At 41.5% G+C, this 20,467-nt stretch overlaps 1 protein-coding gene across 6 annotated transcripts in view; it reads left to right on the top strand.

The window, feature by feature from the left end:
* Positions 1-20,250, top strand: part of Dip2c (disco interacting protein 2 homolog C) — a 346,024-nt gene extending 325,774 nt beyond the window's left edge. For all 6 annotated transcript variants that reach the window (XM_075970250.1, XM_075970255.1, XM_075970254.1 and 3 more), the window contains 5 exons: positions 6,977-7,034; positions 9,224-9,298; positions 12,136-12,310; positions 13,579-13,702; positions 17,032-20,250. In XM_075970250.1, coding sequence (XP_075826365.1) covers positions 6,977-7,034; positions 9,224-9,298; positions 12,136-12,310; positions 13,579-13,702; positions 17,032-17,284 — 685 coding nt within the window. In that variant the 3' untranslated portion in view covers positions 17,285-20,250. The remainder of the gene's footprint in view (positions 1-6,976; positions 7,035-9,223; positions 9,299-12,135; positions 12,311-13,578; positions 13,703-17,031) is intronic.
* The last annotated feature ends 217 nt before the right edge of the window (positions 20,251-20,467 follow it).

The raw sequence follows: 20,467 nt of genomic DNA, 5'->3' as shown, positions 1-20,467 counted from the left end.
CCTTTGCATCTGAAAACAAATCCATTTAACTATAAACCTTACTTGGACAATGTCTTGTTTGTACAGCTTGCTCAATGAGTACCTGTGCTAATGACCCTTTAGCAGTTCTGCCTTTGGCCTGGTTCCTCAAATACAAGAAGAACAGACTTCTCAGTGCAAAATGGTTGGATGTCCTCTTGTGTTATGAGTACCTTAGCAATCAGAGAAATCCTCAAGTTTGGATTTTGAAGTTTTCTTTTGGCAAAAGACAGAATGTCTCAAGAACTGTCTTTATCTATTAATTTTGTCTATTATATTTATCTATCTTTTTAACCCATCATTTGTTCTCTTATGATAAATCTCCTTACTGAGAAGGGCAGGGTATAGAGAAAGCGCTATGAAATGGTGGTCTGCATGGTATATATTGATGAAGTAATCTATGTTCAGTATCAGATCAGCACTGTCCTCCTGGAAAGAGCAGGAGGACTGTGTCAAAGATGAGCCCTTTGTCATCAACTAATTCTGTAATCTTGACCAAGACCTTATGAGTGACACTTGTCCTAATTTCAAGTCAGTAGTCTTTCCTGCCTAGGATGCTTTGCTCATATTAAAATAATTAGAAGCAGACATGATAGTGAGTTGTGTACTGGAAATTGCTCAAGGGCTATGTATCATTAAACTCACTGGATAATGTCATCACTTGTGATGTTGCCCTTGATGGAAGGCTGGACCACAGCTCCTCCTACATGGAATACCTTAGACTAAGGGGCTGTGTCTGGGCAGTCCCCAGACCTCATATCAGCATGGTGGACTGTGCTTAAGGACCTTCTAAGAGCTTGGGTATGATACAGTGCAGTTTCCCTGAAATAACCTGCTTAGTTCTCTTATCTGTCAGAGAAAATTTGAGGACTATTCCTCAGCCCCCAGAGTATCTCCTGAGATCTTACCCTTCTACCTTCATTCAGGTCTGCCTCAGGCCTTTTCAGTCTACTTTTTCTGTTAGATGTACCTGCTTCTCTTGCTGTATGCTGGCAACTCTTCTCCATATTCTGAGACTGAGATACCTCCATGACTCTGCAACTCACTTTCTTCATATTTCTACTGTGGGTATGTGTGCATGTCTGTGTACATGTACATGTTTGTGTATGTACTCGTGCAAAGGAGAACTCTTAAGTGAATACAGACGTGGAAGGCCAGAGAACAGCTTGGGATGCCATTACTCACAAACAAAGGTTATATTCACCATTGTTTCTTTGGTTGGTTGGTTGGTTGGTTGGTTGGTTGGTTGGTTGGTTGGTTGGTTGGTTGGTTGGTTTTGGCTACAGTATCACTCACTGAACTTACTACATTTGCTCTACTGGCTGGACAATGAGTTCCAGGGATACTTCTGCATCCACCTCCCAGCATTGGAAATATTATAATTGCTTATTATCATGACCAGTTCTTAATATTTGTTCTGGGGATAAAACTTGGGTTTATTAAATGAGTTATCTTTTCAGATCCATCCTCCACTGTATTTTTCAATAGATAGACATTTACTATGTACCTGCTTTGTCCACTTGAGTCCATCTGCCTAGGGCCTTTTTCCTTGACCTACTACATAAAATCTCAGTATCATCTTCATCTTTCACCTGTCAGTGAAGGTCCACCTTCCTGACATCCAGACACACTGACAGCCTCATCTACATTTTTGGGGTTCCCCCATGGCTTTCCCCAGGGATATTTTTCTTGTAACCTTGTGAGAAACTGAGTCCATCATTCTCAGCTAAAATACAATCTCCTCTACATTGAAGCCACCTCTTCCAAGAAGGAAATAATCACCCAGGTTTTACATCTTTAGCATTGCCTTTGACCTTAATCAATATATGTAAAATATACTTTGTATTGCATCACCTGTGATATAGTAGCCCTGGGATTGGACAAGCCCAAGTCTAGATCTCCTCTTTATTTATGACCCTGGGATAGGGTATTAGCTCTAGGCTTTCAATTTCCCTGTATTTAGGATGGGAACAGTAAAATGAGTCTTTGCAGGTACCTGTGATAGCTGGGGTTTGTTGGGGGAGACAATAACTCTGATGTTCTTAGGGTAAGTTGAGACATGCTGGGAGCCTTGGGCAGAGAGAAGGTAGAAATTCTAGTAGTAAAGTAAATCTTCCCTACAGAGGCCTAGTATCTTCATGCACAATACCCAAACATGCTACCCTCAGAGAAAACCCAATGCCAATAGCTGGAAGGCAGTGAAATAAGAGGGCTGTTAAAAATGTTATTCTTTCATTCTTCAGGTGTTCCTATTAAAGTAGGCTAGTGGTTTTCTCATTACAGCTAGGTGAGGATCTGTCATAAGGATTAATTACTTTACCTATTGATTTAATGGGACATTCACTTGGGAGTGTCAAGACACCTGCCCAATTATCACTTAATTAGCCTGGGAAAGCTTAGTTTTTCAGTATGCTCTGCACTGTGGGAAAGTAGAGAGGACCGGTAGGTGCAAGCTAGCTTAGAGACTGAGATCAAGATCTAAGTAGGTCCGTTCTACGGAAACAAGTGATTAAATAGAGTCATTAACTGTTTAAGCTTGGTTTTATGTCTCTGTGTTTAATACACATTTTATTCTTGTAGCCCAAATGTTAGGGATTTGGCAATCTGCACTTGTAGCCAGGTTGTCATGGAGAACATTTCTGCCTCACATAATGAAGATACATATTCCTCTAGTTTCCAGAATAAATTTAGTTACCGCATATACAAGGGAAAATATTCAGGGGATATTTGAAAGTTATTAATTTTTAAAGATATTATTTACTGTGTATTTATTTAAAGTGAATAATAATTCAATCTCTTTCAGTTTGATCTTTTCTTAAGCACTTGAATTGTTCCATCTTTAGGAAAGAAAAATATTTCTCAGACATCTGCTGTATGTACTGGCTTTTGGGGATCCTATTCTCTTTGGATGTATACCTTGCTAGAAGGAGGGCTTTGGACCTTCCACAAAGCAAAGTGTCTTACCTCTCTTAAGATTAGATGGGGATGGGGTGGAAGGGTGTGTGGAGGGATGGGAGGAGGGGAGGGAGTGGGAGTTTGAGTTGGTGTTTTAAAAAAAAATCTAATAAAATTTAAAAAAAGCACTACCATGAAAAAAAATAAACAGATTTAATGGGCTGTCAAATCCTTACCCAGTATTAATGTAAAGGTCTAGAGTGGAGGTTTGTTTGCTTCCATTAGTTCTTGTAAACTGAAGTAATGATTAAAGGGTGTGGTTAGAACAGTATGAATTCTAGGGCTGGGGGTGTAGAGCACTAGCTTAGTTTAGCATGTAAAAAAACCCTGTGTTCCATCCCTAGCACTTTATAAACTGAAGGTAGTGGTACATGTAATAATCCTAATGCTTGGGAGGAGGAATTGGGAAGAGCGGAAAATCAGTTACATAACAAGTTTGATCAGCCTGGGCTCCATAGGAATCATCCTGAGAGGAAGGCAGAAATAAATGAAATCAAAACATGGTTTCTAGACTAATCACTACCCCGTGATTCCCACAAATAGTGGACAAAGAAAATGACATCTCAGTGGACTTATGATTGATCAGCAGCAGGATAGGAGAAACAAGGGGAAAATCAAAGACAATGTTTGTTTGACTTGATCCCTGGTGTGCACTGTGTGAGTAGAATGAGTTCTGTGTATATGTGTGGTGTGAGTATTCTGCATTGTGCACATAAACTCAAGGGTATTGTGTATTGAAATTGTAAGAGCTTCTAGGAAGTATGTTATCAATGAGTTGCATATGTATGCCCATGATTGTAAAGAAGGTATTATAAGCAAGTGAGGACTTAAATGTGTGTAAAGATGTGTTATGTGGTTCTCATTGATATATTGGGAATACTGTGTGTTATATGCAAACAGGTATTCCATGTATGTGTGTGCACATACTAATATGAATTTGTACTTCTGCGGTTTATGTGCCAGTATTCCTGCATACTTTTACAAGTGTATTTCAGGATTCCTTGGGAAGATTTGGGGTATGTTGCCTTGATCACAAGACGTTGGTCTGTGGTCTACTTGTTGTGGCCTGTGGTTCTAGCAGATGGGAGCTGGGGCATCAATATTGCACGTGCTTCTTTGCTGAACAATGACCTCTGGCAAATGACTGTCCTAAGAATTGTACACAGGCAGTCACACTGCTCTGTATTTTATACCATTCTTAACTTGATTCCCGTGACCTATCGTCTAGAGTGACTGACAGATGCCTTGAGATTAGATGAGATTGTTTTTTACCTTAATTATTAGCTTCTTTTCCTTCTTTATTTCAGTACTGGTTCTCTTCAGACAGGGAAAGTCTTTAACTCAATGTTTGACTGAACTTGATGCTAGAATGTGATCACAGGATTGTGATGTTATGTGATTTCTCTGATTAACCAACACTTGAAAATATACTCTGAAGTATACTTGAAAATCAGATAGCTGTCCCCATGGAGAAAACTAAAGGAAAATTGCCTTTTGTAGAATCTCCCTCGTGGGTATTTTGATAAGAATTTCCGTTTTCAGCTGGCCTTGGTGAGTTCCCAGTAGAACATCCCCATTGTCCCAGTGTGTGGGTGCACCCCTTGCGGTCCTGAGTTCCTTGCTCATGCTCTCTCTCCTTCTGCTCCTGATTTGGACCTTGAGATTTCAGTCCGGTGCTCCAATGTGGGTCTCTGTCTCTGTCTCCTTTCATCACCTGCTGAAGGTTAATATTCAGGAGGATGCCTATATGTTTTTCTTTGGGTTCTCCTTATTTAGCTTCTCCTGGGATAAAACCGGACTCTCTGAACATAGTGGACAATGAGGACTATTGAGAACTCAAGAACAATGGCAATGGGTTTCTGATCCTACTGCATGCACTGGCTTTGTGGGAGCCTAGGCAGTTTGGATGCTCAACTTACTAGACCTGGATGGAGGTGGGGGTTCCTTGGACCTCCCACAGGACAGGGAACCCTGATTGCTTTTTGGGCTGGGGGGGGACTTAATTGGGGGAGGGGGAGGGAAATGGGAGGCGGTGGCGGGGAAGAGACAGAAATCTTTAATAAATGAATAAATTTATTTAAAAAAAAAAGAATTTCCGTTTTCCTTCCCTGAGGTGAGCCCGTCTTCCAGGGAATGTGCTTCCAAACCCTTTCCTTGGTGCTTCATGAAAGCTGTATTGTTCACATTTCTCATCCTCTTCAAATATCCCTTGTCTTAAGCATGAATGGAAGAGGAGGCCGCTGCTGGTGGAAACATGCAGCCCAGTGACACAGCTGAGCTCCTCCTAAACAGACCTTAGCCTTTCTAAACGTGGAGCCCTTTCCCACTCTCCAGCTGGCCCACCTCTCCTATAAATCAGTCATATAAATCTTTTCTAATTATTAGTAACAGCCACTAGCCTGTGTAACACAGAGACTGTAATTGAGGCCCTGGATGGACTTACCATGTTCTGGTTCATTTGCCCCACCCAGTAGCCTGGCAGTGTTGGTAAGTGTTCTCATGTCAGTGCAGAGCTCAGGTCTTCCCTAGGTCTCAACTCAAGAGTTCAGAGTCACTGTGCAGAGCATTAGCATTGGAGTGATGGCAGATCACCTTGTTGGTAGTTGTGGGATTCCTCCATTTGTTCAGGAAATTATAGCCTTTTGATGTGTGTTCCATTGCCTCTTCTGTTTTTTTTTTTTTGTTTTGTTTTGTTTTTTTTTTTGAGGGGGAAAGCATGGTTTATTGGAACACATTAAAATGTAAGGTTAAAACTTCAGAGAGAAAACTCTACAATTTGAGTGAGAAAACAACCTTGTGTGCAAGGCTGGCGGACTCGCGGTCAAGGCACAAGGCTTCTGTTTTTTTTGTATGTTTGTTTGTTTGTTTTTCCCTCCTGTGGCCTTTGCTACATCTTTATTAGTGTGTAGGGATAAAAGTATTCTGTATACTGTATCTTGGAGGGATGTGATGATAAAGCACATACAGAGAAAATGTCTTGTGATCTGATGTTGCCCTAACCACAACTTAGTTTGCAGCTCTTTCTTTTCCCAGGTGCAGGTCCAAATTATGGTCCTGTTCAAGTATTTGCAAGCACTCACTTTCCTTTGTTTTGTGTGAATAGAGATTGTCAAAAAGTCTGGCATGGTGACACGTTTATATTAACAGCCCTGAGAACTGAGAAGGCAGAGACAGTAGATCTCTGGCTCTTTCTGGCCAGATAGCCTATCCTATGTAGCAAACTCCAGGTTAATGAATTCTGTGACTCAAAAAGAAAAAAAATGTTGTTGACCTCTGACTTCCTTTCCTCCCCCTCTGCACACACGCATGTCATTCATACATATATAGAAGCACACACACATAAAATTGCCTTGTAGGTAAGCGAACAACATCTAGTCTTTGATTAACTGGTAAGGAAGAAAACTGTGTGGTGAAGATCCCAGAGCCTGAAAGGTAGAACCTTGGAAGTACAATGAGCCATCTCTGGTCATGGCCAGCCAAGGTCTTCTCAACTGTTCTCCAAAGTTACCATTAACAATGCTTTAGGCTGAAAACTTCTCCCTTCTGGAAAGGATTTTCACTGTTTCTTCAGTTAGGCACTCTTAGTTTAGCAGGCTACTTGTGGCTACTAAGCACACAGGCATTGCTTTCCTCAGCATGTTGTCTGAACCCAAGCAGAACTGTACTAACTATAGGCCTAAAATTCATGGCCTGGGCACCTAGCATTTCCTGCTCTTCCTTCCCCTTTAAGTGCAGAGGCATTTTTCCAGTTGTTTTTCAGGTGGGGCAAATTTGACTCCATTTCCTGTCTCTGGTCTCTACAGATGTGTTCATGCCATTTGTCCTTGCCAGGGTATTATTGATTCTGCTATTAGTAGCCCTCTCTGGAACTTCCACCTTTGTTATGGGGTAATTATAAAAATTAGCTTACCTTGATGGCCTACCAAGCCCATGTAGTAAAGGTGGCCAAAGATAATGATGTGGTCCAAAAAGCCCACTGAATTGTATGTATTTCCACTTACAGAGTTCGGTTGGTAGAAAGGGGATCTCCTCACAGCTTACCTCTGATGGAGTCTGGAAAAGTAAGTATTGGAAGTGTTAAATCCCAGTATAAAGGTGAGTAAGAATGAGGTTTAAAGTGTCAAGAAATATATTCTCTGAAACCATGTGTTACCCGGGAATAAAAAGCTTTCTTGAAGATAATGTTTCAGGGTGGTTTGGCTATGTGTGCAAAAAGTCCATAACAGTGTTATTTTTTAAATAACAAACCTATGCTGCATTCAAGCCACTAGAAGCCTGAGTGCTACCTATCTCTCTATCGTCTGTGTCCTAAGGAGGTACCTAAGTTCTAATATGACTGTTATAGTTCAGTTATCTGGCCCATGTTCTCAGTCCCAGTCCTAGCTTATAGGAGGAGAAAAGACTTTCAGAACATTGAGAAGGTTCTTACACTGTCTTATACTTAAATACCATTAGCTACTATTTAGTCACCTGTTCATACCTAATGGAACCAAAGGTTGTGAAGTATTCTATTGATTCTTATTATCCTAGTGGTCTAGGATATAAATCAGCATATCACACTAAAAGAAAAGTATGTGAATAATGCTTCCCAATGGTCACCTGTTAGTTTAGTTTCTGTCACAGTTAGTCAGAGAACTAAAACTATGTTTAAACTTGCATGAACGTTTACTTTTTTGCCCTAAATAGCAATCCTTTCTCCATTTGACATAGTTCTTTTGTTAAGTTTATTTTATTTATATATGTATATGTGGTATACATGCCCATGTTCACACACACATGCAAAGGCCATGATATTGGATGCCTTCCTCTGTCACTCACTCTCTGCCGTATTGCTTTCAGGCAGGGTTTTCATTGAAGTAGAAGTTCGTCGTGTTTTTGGTTAGGTTGATTAAAAAGAGAGCTGGGATCCACCCATCTGTAACCCCAATGCTGGCATTACAGGCATGCACAGCTATGCGTAGTTTTTTATGTGGATGTTGGAGATTTAAACTCTTTTCCTCATGCTTGCAAGGCAAGTGCCACACTTCTAAAAGAGCTTATGTTGCGGTGGGACTTTTAGAATACATATGTCCATTTCTGCAAGTCCTATCCCTTCATGAAGTGGTGCTCAGGGTAGGAAGGTAGTAACCACCATCCCAACACAATCTGTGGGACTGTCAGGTACAGAAACCAGGGTCATCACCCTTCAGGTGCAACCTGACTGCTATAAGATGTCATGAGTTTCTACCACAGAGTGTCTTGCTTTAACTTAACATTCTATAGAATGTTAAATTTTCTGAACCAAGGCAGGTCATATTTGAGATTTTAGAATAGACCTTTGAGCCCTTTTCTATGTGATACAGTAGAATGTTGCAAGGTTCAATGAATGTTGAAAGGAAGGACTTAGTGTCATTGTCTATAATAAAAGTCGTTTGCCAATAGGAGTGGGTCCCTCGCAGAGGCTCAAAATGCAAATATAGTAGAGAAGAGTGGATAACAGGACAGATGTAGTCAGAACCCACCAGGTGGGGCTAGGAGTTCACCAAACTTTTACTTCTATCCACTACAAAAACATCCTCTACTGAATCAGTTACCAAGGATCATTTGGAGATTGGTTACTTTTAGTCCACACACATCCCTACAAATTGGCCTCTGCAATCTCCTGAATTCCAGTTGACTCTGGTCTGCCTGCTTCCTTAACCCCCATATACCAGGTTGTTAAATCAATATGTGCAAATTCCTATTTTGTTCATCAGATCATGTGGAATATTTCATCATTTATCCTAGATTTTGTTTCATACTTCCTTTGTAAATAGTCAGATCTGGGCATTTATCAGCTTTGAAATATGGTTGAAAATCAGGTTTCATATTTTATTTCATTATTTTTTTTGTTTTTTCTAGACAGGGTTTCTCTGTGGTTTTGGAGCCTGTCCTGGAACTAGCTCTTGTAGACCAGGCTGGTCTCAAACTCACAGAGATCCGCCTGCCTCTGCCTCCCGAGTGCTGGGATTAAAGGCATGCACCACCACCGCTCGGCTGGTTTCATATTTTAAAGTCCTTCTGCCCAGACTGTAGAGTCATAGAGCATTGACAGCAAGAACATCTTTTGATAATGGCACATGCTTTAACTTCATGCCACAATGCTCTCTAATGGTCTTTGGAAAGAAAATGACCACTTGACATTTAAGCAAGGTTGCCATGGGAACGTGTATGATACCTGCCTGCCTTTTTAGCCATAGTCAAAAATTGTCTTTTCTCTTCTCTCTAACAGATACTTCCTGGAGTCCGGATCATTATTGCCAATCCAGAAACTAAAGGCCCACTGGGAGACTCACACCTTGGAGAGGTAAGTTATGGAAAGTCCTCTGGGAAATGTTTCCTCCCACATCAAACCTCTGAGCCCATTTGTGCTTTGACACTTACTGTCATCCACAGCTCATGCTACTCACATGAGGCAAGTCATGGTAGCCAAAAGAGAGCTGGAAATGTGCTTTACAGCTTCAGTCATTCCTGCAAGGCTCAGTATTATAGAGTGGCATTCACCTAAGGACATAGAAGACACTGTCATCGGAGAATTTCAAAAGCACAGAAAATTTGACCTCTGCAGACTCACTCTGGAGAATATTCTCATGAGCCTTCTCCATTTCTAAGATCTCCTTCATCAGGAAATTATTGAAACCTTCAGAGTAAACAGATCTACACCTAGCATGACGTCCACACAACTCAGAAGTCCACAGAATAGAAAAGTAGTAGTTAGATAGGTGTTTTAGACAGTGGTACTTTATACTGCTTGTGATGAAATCCCACCCACTGTGGTTCCCTGCCATTTGGTCCCCACCAATGCTGTGACAAGGTATGGCTGGAAAAAAATCTCCATCATACTTCCTAGCCTCTAAATTTTCTCCACTGACATCAGCTGGGCCTGAGACTACTCATTTGGTGAGGTCAATTATCACACCTTGTCCTTTCTCTTATTCTCTCCACTGATAAGATTGCTTTGAGAAAGTAGGGTTCCTGAGAAAATGGCAAGGCCCAAGTCTCAGACTCTATATAGAGCCATATCACCTTTCCTCAAGTTATCCTGCCTATGCCTTGGCTGCCCACCTGAGAATGTCTTTGTGTGATCATATGTGCATCCTTTACCCTACATGTCACCATCAATAGGACAGGATCAGCCTACCCAGGAACACTTTCCCACAGAGCATGTAGGTAGACACATGACTCATGATCAAGGCCTGACCATTTCTACCTACTCTCTACATTCCTTTCTTATCTGGCTACTTTGTGACCCTGAGTTTGAATCTTGTGATCATGTAAAATGATCTGCACTAGGTTAATCAAGTGTTGCACTCAGTGTTCTGTCCCCTTCCAAGGTAACCAGGCAGGAAGTTGATTTTTTTTCATATTTACTCCATTTTGATCAAAACATAATTGGCAAATAAAGTGCATAAGTCAGGTTGTACACAAAAATATTTGTGATGCAGTAGTGGTTGTATGCACTGAAAATGACTTACATTCAAGGTACTTGGATCACCTATCACCTCAGAAAATTGCCTTTTTCTATGTGCGGTGAAAATATTTAAGTTCTGTTGCCAACTTTCAAGCTGAAGAAAACATAGTCTCTGTGTTGTATGTTGGCTCCCAGAAGTCCTTCATCATCTAATGAAGGCTGTTACCCTTCAGCCAACATTTCCCCATCACTGTTCACCCTCAGGAACCAGTGACAAATATTTGGCTGCTTTCAGTGAGTACAACCTTTCAGAGTCCACATATAGGTGAGATTCAGTGGTATATGTTTTACTCTGACTTCTCCCACTCCTTTTGTTAGAAATGACAGGTTTCCATTTTCCCCTTTTAAGACTGAAGTTTATGACTTTGTCTTTATTAGTTACTTGTCTTGTTGCTGTGACAAAAGCAAAATAAGCCAGTGTTTATCTTTCCCAGGGTATGGTCCATCATGGCAGGGAAGTCTTAATGTCATGAGCTCAAGACAGTTGATGACATTTTATTTACAGTCAAGGAACACAGACAGATGAATGTTGGTGTTCAGCTAGCTTTCTCCTTCTTATGTAGTCTAGAACAGCCTAATGACTAGAACTGCTCACATTCAGGGTGCTTCTTCCCACCTCAGTTGACCTAATCAAGATAGTCCCTCACAGATGTGCCCAGAGCCTTGTCTCCAAAGTGATTCTAGATCCTCTCACATTGACAACCAATATAATCTGTCACAATTGTCTTAGGAAGGAAATATTTCATGTTGGATACAGTAAATAGATGCCTGTACCTCATCTTATGTTGTTCTTCTATCTATATGTTACCTTTTGATTACTTCAGCAGGTGTTTACTAAATGTCTGCTAGGATCCAGACACTATTCTAGGATCCAAGACTATACCAGGGGTCTTAGGATACAATGGTAAACAGTACAGATGAGGTTCTCTTCTCAGGGTACTCAACCATATTTCAGAGTTAATAGAATAACAAAATATCCAATCTCTGAATGCCTGTGCTGCAAACAGTATAATCCAAAAGCCCTCCTCATGGATCCAGCCCTGCATGCCAACATCACTAAGTGCACTGTACAGATGCTTTGGAACTGTGTTGGCTACGCTGTTTTCCTGGGCCTTTCATGTGGTTCCACATCATCGATAGCCATTGCTTTGAATCTATGTCAACCTCTACTTAACTGTGCTACCGCAGACCCCACAGTCACCTCTCTCTGTTGACTTTGCCCCTCCATTGTATTGTGTGTTATTTTATTATAATCTGCTTCAAAAGGTGTGCTGACCAAATGAAAGGGAAAAAGCAGTCTTAATGCTTTGAGCATTTTCCAAGTGCTCTTAGAAAACTACAAGCAAACTCATACAACTGTATTCACTTTCAAATCTTTCCGTAGTCTACTTTAAGGAAATTTTCAGCAGGTGAATAACTTAGTTGGTTGCTTGACTGTAACATATTTCACATGGTACTTTTATTATAGAGAACTTGGGTGTACTTCTGGCCTTCTACCCCGATCCCCACCTGAGCAAACTACCATTGTCTTGTATTCAGACTTCTGACCCAAGAAAACCTTGGCTTATTTTGAAAATAACTTGTTGAGTTGGTGAGACAGTTAGCTCTTCTTCCCTGGAGAAGGTATGTGCACAGAGTGGCTCATGCACAATGGTGTTTCTCTCTGTTCATAGATCTGGGTCCACAGTGCCCACAATGCCAGTGGCTATTTTACCATTTATGGAGATGAGTCTCTCCAGTCTGATCATTTCAACTCCCGATTGAGTTTTGGAGATACCCAGACAATCTGGGCCCGAACAGGGTACCTGGGCTTCCTGAGGAGAACTGAGCTCACAGATGCAAATGGAGGTGAGTCCAAGCTGGAAGATGACACACATTGTACAGAAGTTGAATTTGACCAACACTGAAAATGGCCTTGAGGTTTGAGAACCACACCAGGACCTCTGCTTGCTACTACTGACCTGAAAGTGCCTAATCTGGAAAGAGAAATAAGTAGAGGCTGGGTAGATAGTACAATTGGTAAAGTATATTTACCATGAAAATATAAGACCTGAGTTTAATCCCTAGAACTCAAGTAATGTGTGTCTTATAATATTAGGGCTAGAAAGTTAGTTTTCTGGGGCCATAGTAGCAACTCCAACTTAGACAAAAGTTCAGTGAGAGACCCTGTCTCAACAAACAAGGTGATTAGCAACCAGAAATAGAAATTGATTTCTATCTTCCACACTTTGTACACATATATGAGTGTGCACACACCTGTACAAATGCATACACATGAAGATGTGCACACAGGCATAAGTTTTAATTGAAGTAGTCAGAGCTGTGCATACCCTTCCTTTGTCTTTCTGAGAACCCAGAACAAAGGTAAAGTTAAACACAAGCTCAATGTTCCCTATGATGAAGTGTGCTGAGTGTCCTCTTAAGTTCCAAGGGCTGTCTGTTGTTCCTACCAGGACCTCTCCTATAACATTTGGACAGGAGTAGTCCTGAGGCTTTGGGCCCTGATGGCTTGCAACTGGGTCTTCCTGTTCCCTTTGTTGCTTGCTTTCTATGCCTTCATAAGGAGAGCCATATGGGTATTCCATGAAGCCAAGATACCAAAGCACACTCATGTGCCTAGGGGTTGGCTCAGTGGCAGAGTACATGCCTGAGACTCACATGTCACTAGGAATGCTGAGAAGGATACCTGGGGCTTGCCAGCAAGCCAAGCTAGCTGAATTACTGAGATCCAGGTACTTGGGAGTTCCTATCTCATAAAATGATGTGAGCATAATAGAGGAAAACACCTAACTTTGACCCATGGACTCCCTGTGCATACATGCATACATACGTACAAATGTCTAAGAAGAAAAAGAAAACAAACCAAAAAAAAAAAATGAGAACCTGGTGTTTGGGCATCCAGCCTCTGGGAAATGAAGAAAAAATGCCCTAGTCTGAGGCAACTGATACGTCCCCGGAGAAAGAAGGCAACCATCCCTAAATCTGGATCCTCTTTCTTGCTTTTCTGTGTCATTATGAAGGGCGGGTTCTTAAAAACAAAACAAGCAAACAAACAAAAAAAAACCCAGAACAGTAAAGTAAAGGTCTTTATTGGTACTTGGTTTCTTCTTCAACAGAGCGCCATGATGCCCTCTATGTGGTGGGGGCACTAGATGAAGCCATGGAGCTGCGGGGCATGAGGTACCATCCAATAGACATTGAGACTTCAGTCATCAGAGCCCATAAAAGTGTCACAGAATGGTAAGAGGATGGGAAGGCATTGTCTGTTCTGAAGTCAGGATCCTAGTTATTGGTCACAGAATATGGAAGAGTTTCCTTAAAACAAGGCACTGGGAAGAATGGAGTGTCTCTTCAAGGCAAGCCTTCCTCAAGGCTAAGGACAATACAAGAAAGAGCCTACTTTGTTAGGACATCCCAGGTACCTGGAAGCCAGAGAGTTTTAGCCTGAACCCGAGTTGTTATTGTCTGTAATTATGTAGACGTGACATTTGTTTTGCTCCTCTGTATCATGTTTTCACAAATCAAAACAACAAAACAAATAAGACATTCCTTCAACTGAGACTTGCTAGTAAAATGTATTGTACTTCTGTGGGAAAAGAAAATGTGAGGAAAGGCTTTGTTTTGGCCAGGTCTCAGTAGATGTGTATGCCAGATAAGAACTGCTTCAAATAAATCAAAGCCCAAGCCACAAGGTCCTGCATACAGGAGCCCTGCACACAATGACCCAAGGGTAGTGGCAGGAGTGGGAGGCGGGGGATATGAGTTCTTATTCTTCCCAGTGGCATGTGTTTATCTACTGCCCAAGCCCTTCCAATGATACTTTGTAAAGTATCATTGCCAAATAATAGAACTTCCACCCATAAGCTCACTTCTGCTCCCTGTGTTGGAAGAAACAAGGAGGCTAGAGAAATCCATCAGTCTCTGTTAATGGCAGTCACAGATTTGCTTGGCACTTTCATGCTGTGGTTAGGAACAGAAAGTAGTTCCATGCTTTTCAGTGTAGGTTTATTCATGCACTTGATGACAGACCAGGTGTTACTCACTAAGGCACTGTGCCCCCTCCTGGCAGAACCTGATGTGACCAATCTCAGTCTTAGGGTACAGCCAGTAACGGAAGCAGGTGCAAGAATAGCTTTGAGTAATTTTCAAACCTTGGTTCCAAGATTGTTCATTCTTCTAATGGGTTTCTGAAAACAGACTCAGACCTAATTGTTACTTATTGAATCAGAATAACACAGATATATTTATTTACTTTTGGGGGGGTACTAGGCTTTGAACCAGTGTCTCCTACATGCTAGGCAGGTACTTTGCCACAGTTCTGAATCTAATTGTGGAGCTCTTGGCAAAGAACCTAAGATCCTGTTTGTATATGCATGAATTATTCTATGATCACATTGCCCTAGATTCTTACCAACACAGGCCTCCAGGGTTTGTGTTAGTATGCTTGCCTGGCATTTCCAAATCCCTGGATTCTATGCTCAGCACTACAAAAACTACAAAACCAAAACAAAATAAAAAAAAAAAAGAACAAGGTCTTCAGTTGCCAGAGTTTCCTCCATAACTGTGGATAGACGATAGAAATGTAAAGGCAGTACAAAGTCTTGATATTCAAGACACTGCCCCGGATGACCTCATTTTGTACCTATGTGGCTTTAAATCTCAGGTGCAGCCTCAGTTTAACTGACTTTATCATCTCCCTCAAGACGTATGCTGAAGGGTCTCCCTCTGGGTTCTTATCCTAAGCATTACTGTGATTCCCTACTCAATGGCTCCTAAATGGAATGTGACCCTCAGGTGGTCAGTCAGGATCTCCAATCCACCTGTTCTTATAGAAGACCCAGAGGAAAGAAACTGATGAGTCAGGGGCTTAAGTTCTGATAGACTCAGGACTTTGAACTGTTCAGTCACAGACTTCCTCCCCTGCTTCTGCTGGTCTTCTTACAGTCTTCTCCATGTGTTTCCTTCTCACCACCCCATCATGTCCTCTAGGTGCCCGCCACTTGAGAAACCCCATGTCAAAGACAAAACCATCCCCATGTTCCCAATTCAAGCCAACCAAATCTATTTCTCACCAGGGGACTTGCTGTGTTAACACGGCCCCTGAGAAAGCTATGCCGATTGGCAGGTATTTAATTCCCATCCCACTCTGCTTGGCAAACCTTGGAGTGACAGCTCAGCTGTCTCTCTGGGTGACTGAACTGTGCCTAGTACTTCAGGACAATGGCATATATTTCAGATGCCATTATACCATTTGACCCAAAGTGTCTGGGAGATATATGTGATCACTGATATCATAGATAGAACAATGTATCTTGGAGGCCATGGAAACCAATATTTCAACGTCACAGGGCTCAAATTAAGGGAATGAAATGTCAGCACTTCTTGGAAATCATTTCAAAACTGTTTTCTGGGGGGGGGTGCAGGTGTCTCAAAGCAACACCCTGCTTAATGCTTTCTTCAGTTCTCTGTTAGCATAATACATGCGCATTGATGATACTGAATAAAATTTGCACTATTTTCTAATTAGACTTAATCTCGTGCTTGTAGGAAAAATAGTGCCTCAAAGGTACATCCCATCTCAAGCTAGGATATAGATTGTTAGGCAGGGGAGAGCCTATGTGACTCTTCTGGTTTGTCCATATAGTTCCTTCAGGATTTTCATTCCTATAGCCATGCAGACCTGTGCCAGAGCTTGTACATACCAGTCCTAAAAGCCAATGTCACAGGGTAATGGAGTTTAAAATGGTAAAGCAATGGGCTCATTCTTTCAGTAATTAGGTAGACTTAAGTACTCTGGGGCCCTTCCACCAAATAAGTACCTGCTGCATGAATTAGTTGCTGCTGTGTTACTGTCATCTCCAAACTCAGTACTCTGAGACATAACTACTAATCATGCTCACATAGTTATGGGTAACCAGTCAACTAAGGTCACCTTAGCATCTGTTTTGCTGGAAATAGGCCCAGCGGCTCTGCCCTACATGTGTCTTATCCTTTGAGGCCAGCTCAGGCACATCTCTAGCCTGGCAAGTGCACTGCTACCTTAGAACAAGCAAAAACATCCCAGCACTTCTAAACCCTCTGCTGGTATCACTTTGCTCACACACATTGACTAGGTTTCATATTGAGCCCAAAGGCTGCAAAGGGGGAGCACTGGGCTAAGGTTTCTGCTAGTACACAAACCCCTGCAGCAGTAGAGCTGGGAGCCTAAAAGAGATGGTGGGAGACTGTGTTGGGAAGCTGATGATAGTAGTGAGGGAATTGCATCTTAGGCAGCTGTAAAGCAACAGAACTGGAATCCAGACTCCCCTAAGGAGACAGAAGTGACCCTGTACCATGGAAGCAGAATCCAGAAAACACCATATAACATATAAGAGTCACCATGAGAGAAAGAGAGGAGAAAGTTCGAAAAGGTATGTTGTGGCTGGGAAGACCGTGTGCTGACACAGCTCAGAGGGATGCTAGTCTGAGGAGATGGGTGGGGTCACTCGGGCAGATCTGAACAGAAATAGAAAGTTATCATTACATAAAAGACTCCCCCGGTGATGGTGGTTTTCTTCTCTGTCTTTTAGTGCTGTCTTTACCTGGACAAACCTGTTAGTGGTTGTGGTTGAACTTGATGGGTCAGAACAGGAAGCCTTGGACTTGGTTCCCTTGGTAACCAATGTGGTCCTGGAAGAGCATTACCTGATTGTAGGAGTGGTGGTCGTGGTGGACATCGGTGTCATCCCCATCAACTCCCGGGGAGAGAAACAACGGATGCACCTGCGAGATGGGTTCTTGGCAGACCAGCTGGATCCCATCTACGTGGCCTATAACATGTAGTCTCGTCACTTTGGCTTCCACAGACTTTTCTACGGATGTGACCATTTTTTTTCTCAGTGTCCACAGAGACATGCAGACACTCGGCCACACTTGAAGGAGGAACCTGGTGTGGTGAGGTTGGGGGAGGACTTCTAGGAGCAGTCACCTGGCAGGGAGATGAAATGTGAATTTACGCTGGATTTTGCTCAGAAGGACTTTGGATCACTGCCTTCAGTTTGCTGGAAAAGCTCATTTTAAGAACTTTCTTTTCTTTGTTTCTTTTTTTTAATTATTGAATAAGAAGTGCTCTCTTCGTAAATGTGGTATTTTGTTAAGCCAAAATAGCGATTAAAAAGAATATTCTACCCTCCAAATGGGTTCTTTTAAACAATTTATGTAGTGTGACAAAGAATTGTTTTCTCTGTTTTAATGTGTCATGGAATCTTAATGACATGGATCTGTTACTAATTTAAGCCATCAATAGATCTCACCCTTCTAGGAGAGTTTACTGAGGTACGAGAACCTTCCAGGTAGCACCTTCTAATTAGATTTTAGCAGCTTTCTTTGTCAGAGACACGCTGAAGAAACAGAGGCCAGTTTATGGCCTTTGAAGTTAACATAGAACAAGAAGCGATTATAAATAAGGTATTTCGGCAACTATCTTGCAGATATCTTTGTACTAAACTAAAAAGATAAAAATAAGTTAACTTCCTCGATATGTAATTATGTACAAAATGTTTAATTTATTTTGATCTCTTTAGAAGTATAAAAGAGAAAAAAACATTCAAGAATATTAAAGTCTTGTAATGTTTGCTAATATAAAAAAGTGTTGTATTATCTTGCGTGGATAGTATCACAACAAATATATATATATGAAATATAAATTCACTAATGAACAAAGGAGACTTTAAAGTTTAAATGCAGAAATTGTCACTTGCATGGTGCGCCCTCCACTGTATTCACACACTCTTGGCTGTTTCCGAACAATCGCAGGTCGCCAGTAACCCTGTCTTAGACCAGAGACCAGCAAGTGGAGTCACCACCGTCTCTGAGATGGTGAAGGGATTTAAAGCTAACATGCACTATTTTTTCCTTTGCTGTGAGGACAACAGTGAATGCTTTTGTGCCAGCATGTATAAATGACATTGAGGGGCTCCAGGTTGGCAAATAGCACTGTTTTCTGAGCTGCAAGAATTCGTTGCATAATGTCAATTTTATTTTATTTTAGCATTTTGTGTGTGTCACTTTTTAAGAAAAAAAAAATTGATGGTTGGTAAGAAAAGAATGATAGCCTGTGGTCATTTGTACCAGATATCATTCATTTACCCCTTCCAGTGACCACTGTGAGCAGATGAATGTCCAGAACAGCTTTGAGGGAAAAGCTATGTGTGATGTCTTCTTCAGAGTGTAGACCCAGCCAACTCTGATCCTCTACTTCTGGTAGCTTCCTAGCTTGACCCTGAGTAGCCAACTATTCCAGGAACTCAAAGTCGAGCTCTGGTTGAAGCAAGGAGTTCTGCTGGTCACATCCTTGTACTAACTGTTGGTAAACCAATCCCTAGTTATGTGTGCCTACAACTCGACCACTGTATCCTTCAGTTGATCTGGCCTATTTGCACCCAACCAAGGAGGATGTATCAGCAATGCAAGGGGTCTATTTTTTAATTGCCACAGTATGCTCCTGCAGTGGTTCCCAGGACTAGAAAAGCCTGACTAAAATTGTTGCTGAGCAGAAGTGAGGTTCTTGATTGCATTATGGGCAAGTTCAATGTCTGTCTCAGTTCCATGCAGTCAACAATAAGCCCTTTGCTAAAAGAGAGTTTTGTTTGATTTCTGAGATCTAAGACTGTTTATTTTGTTTTTAATTTAAGTGGCACATTTTTAAAAATTTGCATATGTAAAGCATTCTTCCAACTCCGTGAATCATTTGATTTTTCAAATATTGTTTGCTCATTGCTATATGTTTGTACATGTTTCAAATACACATTCCTACAGTCTGCAGCTTCCCGGGGGGGGATCCCTGCCACATACAGAAAAACATTTTCTTGATACATGTATACACACCCTCATACACACACACACACACACACACACACACACACACACACACACACACACACACAGAGAGAGAGAGAGAGAGAGAGAGAGAGAGAGAGAGAGAGAGAGACTCTCTCCCTCTCTTAAAGGGAACTGGGTTTGACATTTCATATAGGATACTGATAGGTAAACATCATTGCAGTGTGCAGGAAATCTTCCATCTGGCTGATGTGAGGAAGCAAAGCAAATTTAGATGTCACTCAAAACGTACTCTTAACTTTTCACCATATCAACTTCACACCCAAGGAGGGCGAAGGCTGCAGTACAGTTGCACAGGCCATTCACAGCAGGTCTCTTCTGCATCCTGTCATCTGTGACATTAGACTTTAGGTTTGAAAGAGTTGGTGGACTGGGTTGGAAGCTTCATTGTGCAAGAAAAGGGAAAGGAGAAGCTTTAGTACCGCCAGTTTCAGCAATAAAGGAGGATCGTTGTGTATTAGAAGTTGTACTGTAGATAAATCATTCATGAGAATGTTTTTTAAAAAAAAATGTTTGTCTTGTGACCATGTGCTTTTGGAGTCAGCCAAAACCGTGTAATCAACTTGCACAAAAAGAGGGTACACAATGAACACTGAGACACAGACCTAATCAAACAGGAGCAGATTCCTCATGGTGCTTGTTTATTATATATATTTAACCCTGCTTGACACTTTACCCGAGGGGACGTTCCCTTTATCAGTTGAATGTTAGCAGCGTTATTTCAGAGTGTGGTGACTGGTTAGAGAGAACTCATGTACTCAACCAATCACAGTTTCAAACAAAATTTTTATGTGCAAAGGACAGCAACCTTCTTGTATGTTCAACCACCAGTACGCTTTGTACATCTGTGATAACGCCTGTTTTATATTCAAATGAACAAATAAAAGCTTTTATTTTTGTTGCTCTGAAAATAGCAGTTTCTTAATTGGTACCCTTGAAAAAAACTGTCTGGGACAGACCACTTCCGTGTGAAGAAGGCAGCGACTCCTGGGAAATGTACCTGACTCTGTTTACATGACTTGTTGCATAACTTAGTACAGATACCCCTACTCTGAACCATGTGTAAATATCGATGTGGGCATTTCTAGTAACAGCAGTTCCTATGGCAACAAATGTTTTGTGAATTTT

This window comes from Microtus pennsylvanicus, chromosome 4 (genome assembly GCF_037038515.1).
Source record: "Microtus pennsylvanicus isolate mMicPen1 chromosome 4, mMicPen1.hap1, whole genome shotgun sequence".
NCBI classification, from domain to species: domain Eukaryota; kingdom Metazoa; phylum Chordata; class Mammalia; order Rodentia; family Cricetidae; genus Microtus; species Microtus pennsylvanicus.
Note: the sequence above shows the minus strand (reverse complement) of the source record. Positions and strands in the feature narration are given on the sequence as shown.